Source organism: Lampris incognitus, chromosome 18 (assembly GCF_029633865.1).
Source record: "Lampris incognitus isolate fLamInc1 chromosome 18, fLamInc1.hap2, whole genome shotgun sequence".
Taxonomy (NCBI): domain Eukaryota; kingdom Metazoa; phylum Chordata; class Actinopteri; order Lampriformes; family Lampridae; genus Lampris; species Lampris incognitus.
This window is the reverse complement of record NC_079228.1, coordinates 41,049,917-41,058,352: the sequence shown is the minus strand read 5'-3', so window position 1 is coordinate 41,058,352 and position 8,436 is coordinate 41,049,917. Positions and strand designations below refer to the sequence as shown.

The 8,436-nt window shown below is 49.1% G+C and overlaps 1 protein-coding gene across 1 annotated transcript in view; it reads right to left on the bottom strand.

Annotated features, from left to right (window-relative positions):
* Positions 1-8,363, bottom strand: part of hsd17b8 (hydroxysteroid (17-beta) dehydrogenase 8) — an 18,604-nt gene extending 10,241 nt beyond the window's left edge. The window contains exons 1-6 of the mRNA XM_056298589.1: positions 8,314-8,363; positions 6,245-6,447; positions 5,914-6,030; positions 3,322-3,417; positions 2,191-2,276; positions 200-284 (exon numbers count right to left, since the gene is read on the bottom strand). Of these exons, the coding sequence (XP_056154564.1) occupies positions 200-284; positions 2,191-2,276; positions 3,322-3,417; positions 5,914-6,030; positions 6,245-6,447; positions 8,314-8,359 (633 nt within the window). The 5' untranslated portion in view covers positions 8,360-8,363. The remainder of the gene's footprint in view (positions 1-199; positions 285-2,190; positions 2,277-3,321; positions 3,418-5,913; positions 6,031-6,244; positions 6,448-8,313) is intronic.
* Positions 8,364-8,436: the final 73 nt, after the last annotated feature.

Below are 8,436 nucleotides of genomic sequence, written 5' to 3'. Positions count from 1 at the left end.
CGCCACGCCACTTGGACGCCCTGTTTTGTAATAGTGACACTGCTGATTTTCCCAGCTGTTAACGGCAGTGGCCCTGGACAGACAGACGTGTGTTGTTAAATGGTGCGGTATCAAGTCGTAGAGGTTTTAGTTTACTGGACTTAACTCGGGACTCGACTGGAAACAACTGTATGATTAGCTTATCCGAACAAAAGTCTACCTTGCTGATAACCTTCTCCGGTACTTTCTCTGTCATAGGAGTGGAAATGAAGCCTGGCAGCACACAGTTACACCTGATCCCAGACCTGCAAACACAGACAACACACAAGCTGTTTCACATCATCAGCAACTGAAGGCTGGCTGGCTGGCTGGCTGGCTGGCTGTCTGTCTGTCTGTCTGTCTGTCTGTCTGTCTGTCTGTCTGTCTGTCTGTCTGTCTGTCTGACTGTCTGTCTGTCTGTCTGTCTGGCTGTCTGTCTGTCTGTCTGTCTGTCTGTCTGTCTTTCTGGCTGTCTGGCTGTCGGTCGAATGGAAACACACACACATCTGTCCAGCAACATACCTTTAGTCCATTCATCTGTTTATATGTTCATCTACCTGTCTATCTAGTGGTCTACCTGCTCATCTATCTAGTCATCTACCTGTCTATCTACCTGCTCATCTACCTACTCATCTACCTGTCTATCTACCTACTCATCTACCTGTCTATCTAGTGGTCTACCTGCTCATCTATCTAGTCATCTACCTACTCATCTACCTGTCTATCTACCTGCTCATCTACCTACTCATCTACCTGCTCATCTACCTACTCATCTATCTACTCATCTACCTGTCTATCTACCTACTCATCTACCTGTCTATCTACCTGCTCATCTACCTACTCATCTATCTACTCATCTACCTGTCTATCTACCTACTCATCTACCTGTCTATCTACCTGCTCATCTACCTGCTCATCTACCTGTCTATCTAGTGGTCTACCTGCTCATCTATCTAGTCATCTACCTGCTCGTCTACCTGCTCATCTATCTACTCATCTACCTGTCTATCTACCTGCTCATCTACCTACTCATCTACCTGTCTATCTACCTACTCATCTACCTGTCTATCTACCTGCTCATCTACCTACTCATCTATCTACTCATCTACCTGTCTATCTACCTACTCATCTACCTGTCTATCTACCTGCTCATCTACCTGCTCATCTACCTACTCATCTACCTGTCTATCTACCTACTCATCTACCTGCTCATCTACCTACTCATCTATCTACTCATCTACCTACTCATCTACCTGTCTATCTACCTGCTCATCTACCTGTCTATCTACCTGTCTATCTACCTACTCATCTACCTGCTCATCTATCTATTCATCTACCTGCTCATCTATCTACTCATCTACCTGCTCATCTATCTACTCATCTATCTACTCATCTATCAACTCATCTACCTGCTCATCTAGCTACTCATCTACCTGCTCATCTACCTACTCATCTACCTGCTCATCTATCAACTCATCTATCTACTCATCTACCTGCTCATCTATCAGCTCATCTACCTGCTCATCTATCTACTCATCTATCTACTCATCTAGCTACTCATCTACCTGCTCATCCATCTACTCATCTACCTGCTCGTCTACCTGCTCGTCTATCTACTCATCTACCTGCTCATCTATCTACTCATCTACCTGCTCATCTATCTACTCATCTACCTGCTCATCTATCTACTCATCTACCTGCTCATCTATCAGCTCATCTACCTGCTCATCTATCTACTCATCTATCTACTCATCTAGCTACTCATCTACCTGCTCATCCATCTACTCATCTACCTGCTCGTCTACCTGCTCGTCTATCTACTCATCTACCTGCTCATCTATCTACTCATCTACCTGCTCATCTATCTACTCATCTACCTGCTCGTCTATCTACTCATCTACCTGCTCATCTATCTACTCATCTACCTGCTCATCTATCTACTCATCTACCTGCTCGTCTATCTGCTCGTCTACCTGCTCATCTACCTGCTCATCTACCTGCTCGTCTATCTACTCATCTACCTGCTCATCTATCTACTCATCTACCTGCTCGTCTATCTACTCATCTATCCATCCATCTATTTTTCTATTTCAAATATTTCAGATGTATTCCAAACCGTCTCCCATGCTCTAGTGCGGTGTTGTGAACGTGGTGTGTCGGGGTTCGTCTGACCTGCTGAGCTCCTTGGCAGCTGTGCGGCTCAGCGCCTCCACACCGGCTTTAGAGGAGGCGTAGTTGGCCTGTCCGATATTCCCCACCTGCTGACACATCGTTCAAAACTGAGACGCAGTCGACAGAAGAACACCGCGGGAAAACAAGGTTTTCTTTTTTTTGTCAGTTTCCAAAAACTCAGCGGATACTGTTGCTGCGTACTTGACCGGCGGCCATTCTTCCAACTCCCATTACAAACGGGACGATCACAGGTTGTTTCATCCTTCCTCAACTCCCCTTCCTCTTCCTCTTAATATCTATGACTGCACGTTGCTCAGAAATAAATTCATTACCAACGGTTACGCGTGGCTTCAAAACGCCAAGCAGATTTCATTCTGATACAGTGTGAACTGAAGCAGGTAGAGAGGCGGTGGCGCGAGTACACGTTTGAAGCAGCCACCCCCAGTACCGCCATGCCGTGTCTTTGTCCACATCTGTGTCCAAGTTTGCTGGGTCTTGGTTTGATGGCTGGGAGAGCTGGAGCTGGATGGGCCGGGGGAGCCTGGTCTGCTGCGTCCTGTGGGCCCAGGGACCCCGGCCCTGCCTGGAGCTGCACCCAGCGAGGAAACACCGAGGGCGGTCTGGCAGGACGTGGAAGCGGGGCAGGCTAAGCTAACCGCTAGCCCACGCAGACCGGCAGTCCCCACAGTCATCCTGGCTGGGGTTCGTTCCCTTGGACAGTGATTTCTTGTTTAGTTTGGACATATGTGTGTTAGTTAGTATGTGTGTTCTTGTAGTTTTTGGATGTGTTTGTGGTCTTTGTGTTGTACTGCTGTGGGAAATGGCTTTTTTTTTTCTTTCATTTCATGAAATGACAAATAAAAGTGTTCCTGACTCCTGACTTGAACTCACCAATCCCGCCTTAAAATCCTGTTTTACTTGAAAATACGTCACATTACAGAAACAAGCTCCGAACGCCGCTGTCTTTATAATAATAACAACAATAATCATCACCATCGTTATATTTATATAGTGCTTTTCTAGACACCCAAAGCGCTTCACATTGCTTCACACGTTAAAGGTCTAAATGGCCCAAAACATTCAAATAAAATCACATCCAAGATGTCGGCCGTGCCCGTGTCTCTGTCTCACCTTGCCCACGATGCTTCCTACGGTAATGATGGATCCTTTGGGCGCCCCACAGGACACCAGAGCTCTGGCCACAGCCTGTGTGACCAGGAAGCTTCCCTGAGAGAGAGCAGGATACGGGGTCACAGGAGGGGGGATGGATAAGGAGAACATGGGGGAAGACAGAGGGAATGCAAAGTAATGCCTCCAGGATGAGTAAATCCTACTGTTCCTGCCTTGGACTTCCTGTTCACGAAGGTCTTTCATTCTTTCACTGGTAACCCCACCCCTCCCCCAGCTATTCTGGAGTCTACTCGTCTGTTTTTACCCTTGGGTGTTTTTACACCTCTTTATATGAAGTGCATTATACATTTATTGTTATGATTATCAAGTCTGTTAAATTATACTCTATAGACCTGACCTGTCTTGATGCTGCTCAATAACCCGGGTAAGAACATAACAGAAGGTTGAATCAGTTCATCTGGACAAGTCTACTGAGAGAAACCTGTCATCCCCATCCAAGTGACCTCTTCAGTCTCACCTGACTCCAGGTACCCCACCCTTATAACAATACAGTGACTCCAGGTACCCCACCCTTATAACAATACAGTGACTGCAGGTACCCCCACCCTTATAACAATACAGTGACTGCAGGTACCCCACCCTTATAACAATACAGTGACTGCAGGTACTCTACCCTTATAACAATACAGTGACTCCAGGTACCCCCACCCTTATAACAATACAGTGACTGCAGGTACCCCCACCCTTATAAACAATACAGTGACTGCAGGTACCCCACCCTTATAACAATACAGTGACTGCAGGTACTCTACCCTTATAACAATACAGTGACTGCAGGTACCCCCACCCTTATAACAATACAGTGACTGCAGGTACCCCACCCTTATAAACAATACAGTGGCACAACAACCCAAACCAACAACAGTTTCCTATGCAAATTGCTGTGACCATTAGCGTTACAGTGCTCATGTATACTACTCACAGAGGATTGGGGTGGAGCTGTAATCACAGCATTGTAAGACGGTGACAGATGTAGTCTTAGCCCCCCCTCGGTTCAGGGATGGTCATTCCTTCTCCACATAGACGGGCTCTTTGATTCTGACCATTTCAATTTCACAGGGTAAGAAGGCTAACCTGTCATGTTCCACATCCTCCCTGGTGAACTTGATGTGGCGTCCCCAGAGTTCATGTGGTCGGTGAAATGTTTTACATCCTGAGATTTCATTTTAACCCAGGTGTCGTCCACAAATCTGAACCAATGGCTAGGTGGTGTCCCTGGATAGGACAGCAGAGCCTCTTTTCCACTTCCCCCGTCCATATACAAGATGGCCGCTACAGGCGAGCCTGGGGAACCCATAGCACACCCATGCCGCTGCCTTTAGTACTGCCCCCTGTATGTGAAGTACGTGGACTGCAGACAGTTTCAGGAGCAGACACACTCGGTCAGTGTTAAGGGCGGTGCTATTGCTACGGGTGGGGTCGTCCTGTAGTAATTTCATACAGACTACCTCCACTGTTTCATCCTCCTCCATGATGACGTCCCTCACCTTGTCCACAACAGCCATAGTGTTCTGAATGTGATGTTCATTACTATCCACCAACGGGTTAAGAGCAGATGCCAGAAACTTAGAGAGGTTAAAGGTCACTGACTTAATCATACAAACAATAGGCCGTAATGGCACATCCTGTCTATGCATCTTAGGTAACCCATACAGACTAGGTATAGCGCCCCCTGGGTATAATCTGTGGTACAACATTCTGTCAACAGCATTGTCCTGTTCTAACAGCTTCGGCCAATCTGTCACCTTCTTCTTGCAACCGCTGCCTGGACCTCGTTTCAGGGGCTCATCAGTATTCATGTCACTAAGTACCGTCATAACTTTCTCATGACAGTCTGTCTGGTTTAACACAACAGTGATGCTGTTTGTGTCCGCCGGAAGGACGACGATGTTGTTGTCCTTACTGAGAGTCGCGAGAGCGTCCCTCTCTCGTCTCTGCTGACGTTGGACGGCGGCGCCTTCGTGTTGCCGGGGCCTGCTGAAACGTTGGTCTACGGTTGCTTTGTGGCTGTGAAGAGGGAACGACCATTCCTGAACCGGGGGCGGGGGGGGGCTAAGAGTACATCTGTCGCCATCTTACAATGCTGTGTCTGCAGCTCCTCCCCAGTCCTCTGTGAACAGGTACACATGGCCACTGTAACTCTAGTTAATGGTCACGGCAATCTGCATAAGAAACTGATCACTGGTCTGGGTCGTTATGCCACTGTACTGTTTATAAGGGTGGGGGGTACCTGCAGTCAGGTGAGACGGAAGAGGTCACTCAGATGCTGCGACACTTTATAGATCGGTTTGGTACAACACAGATACATCGTTCTGCTGCTGACGTTGTCCAGACTGGGAGCAGCCCCACCTGGGGCATCTGGGGTGACGTGCCTGGCCCAAGGACACAGTCACCCCCCGTGACTGTGCCTGGGGATCCCAAAACAATGAATCCCCCTGCTGTCACCAGGACTACCCAGCCGGTCCCGGGATTCGCAGCGGTAATCCTCGGGTCAAGAGCCTCTCCTCTTACCGCTGCTGTATGGGCTCTTACCTTGAGGTTGACCTGGACGACTCTGTCAAAGTGTTCCTCCTGCATGCGGAGCAGGAAGTCATCTTGGGTGATGCCCGCCGCGTTCACACACACCGAGGGAGGCTGGAAGTAGCGACACTGAGGGGAGGAAGAGGAGGGGTTGAGGAGGATGATGAGGGAGAGGGGTGGCAAGAGAAGAATCTCTGACTGATAAGCTGGTGAAAAGACAGGAGAAACTTTGTGTGTGTGTGTGTGTGTGTGTGTGTGTGTGTGTCATTACGACCTGTGTAACCCAGGCTTTGTGACTGGGTTGTGTGGAGAGTGTGTGTTTGTCTGTCAGTTACACACACACCTGTATGCTGGTGACCAAATTCTCTACACTCTCTTTTGATGACACGTCCACCACAGAAGCCATGTGGTCCTGCCCCCTCTGGTCACATGACAGGCTTCCCAGGGTTTCAATGGCTGACGCCTCGCTGAGGTCTGCAACCACCACGGAGGCGCCCTCTGAGGCAAAGCGTTGGCACACCGCCCGGCCGATACCACTGCCCCCCCCTGGACAGGAGAGGCAACACAAACTCAACATGGGTTCTTCAAAAAGTGGTCTGTCATAATAATATGCATCCAAACATCCATCCATCCATCCATTATCTGAACCGCTTATCCTGCTCTCAGGGTCACGGGGATGCTGGAGCCTATCCCAGCAGCCACTGGGCAGCAGGCGGGGAGACACCCTGGACAGGCCGCCAGTCGTCTAGCCATCACCATTTGGCCCTTGTCAAAGATTCTCATATCCTTACGCTTGCCTTACGCTGTTAAGTACCAGGAGGATTGCCGTGACTTGTACATCGGGAAAACCCAACAGACGCTGGCCAAGAGGAGGACACAACACAGGAGAGCTAACGTGTCAGGCCAGGACTCGGGTCTACATCCACCTAGAGGCCAGAGGCCACTCTTTCAAGGATGAGGATGTGCACATCCTTGATAGGGAGGAACACTGGTTTCAACAGGGAGTCAAAGAGGCCGTTTATGTGAGGAGGGAACGACCATCCTTGAACAAGAGGGGTGGGGGAGCTAAGAGCACATCCGTCACCATCTTACCATGCAGTGATTGCAACTATGCTCCAGTCCTCTGTGAACAGTAGACACGACCTTTGACACTCTACTTAATGGGCACGCCTATTTGCATATGAACCTAATCGTTGGTTTGGGTGGTTATGCCACTGTATTGTTTATAAGGGTGGGGGTACATGCAGTCACTGTATTGTTATAAGGGTGGGGCTACCTGCAGCACTGTATTGTTTATAAGGGTGGGGTTACCTGCAGTCACTGTATTGTTAGAAGGGTGGGGTACCTGCAGCTACTGTATTGTTTATAAGAGTGGGGACACCTGCAGCTACTGTATTGTTTATAGGGGTGGGGGTACCTGCAGTCACTGTATTGTTTATAAGGGTGGGGTACCTGCAGCCACTGTATTGTTTATAAGGGTGGGGGTACCTGCAGCTACTGTATTGTTTATAAGGGTGGGGTACCTGCAGCTACTGTAATGTTTATAAGGGTGGGGACACCTGCAGCACTGTATTGTTATAAGGGTGGGGTACCTGCAGCACTGTATGGGTTATAAGGGTGGGGGTACCTGCAGCACTGTATTGTTATAAGGGTGGGGTACCTGCAGCTACTGTATTGTTATAAGGGTGGGGGTACCTGCAGCACTGTATTGTTATAAGGGTGGGGTACCTGCAGCACTGTATTGTTATAAGGGTGGGGGTACCTGCAGCACTGTATGGGTTATAAGGGTGGGGGTACCTGCAGCACTGTATTGTTATAAGGGTGGGGTACCTGCAGCTACTGTATTGTTAGAAGGGTGGGGGTACCTGCAGCACTGTATTGTTATAAGGGTGGGGGTACCTGCAGCACTGTATTGTTTATAAGGGTGGGGTACCTGCAGCACTGTATTGTTATAAGGGTGGGGTACCTGCAGCACCGTATGGGTTATACGGGTGGGGGTACCTGCAGTCGGTTGAGACTGAACAGGCCACTTACGTGATAATGAAACGTGTCTCTCAGTAAACGTTGAGTCCAGGTGAACTGGTTCAACCCCTTGTGGTGTTTTCTGGTATCGGTTTAATTTCTATTCAAACCGCCGATTCGAAGACGAAAACGGGCAAAGACGCGGGTTTGAGTTTTTCACTTCGCACGAAGAAGGTAAAGACGAGACGATGCATTTCCGGTTTGTCCTGTTACCAAACAAGCCCCACGCCGCGCGCGGCGCACGGACCCTCCGCGCGCCGGGCACCTTGCCTACCGGTAAGCAAGCACGGTATTTAACCTGCGGATGCGTAACGTTTTGCTTCTAAGTTAAACTTTCACGGGTTTCCAGTCTGCATGTTACCTGCACAGCGGTACGGAGGGAAAACCAACCTGTCACCAGAGTCAACCTTGATATTAGTCTTGAGGGCGCCGCCATGTTGCATTTCCGTTTTCTTATATAGTGTAGTAGTTCCACCCACCTCCACTAGATGGAGCCCCAACACGCCCAGTGAC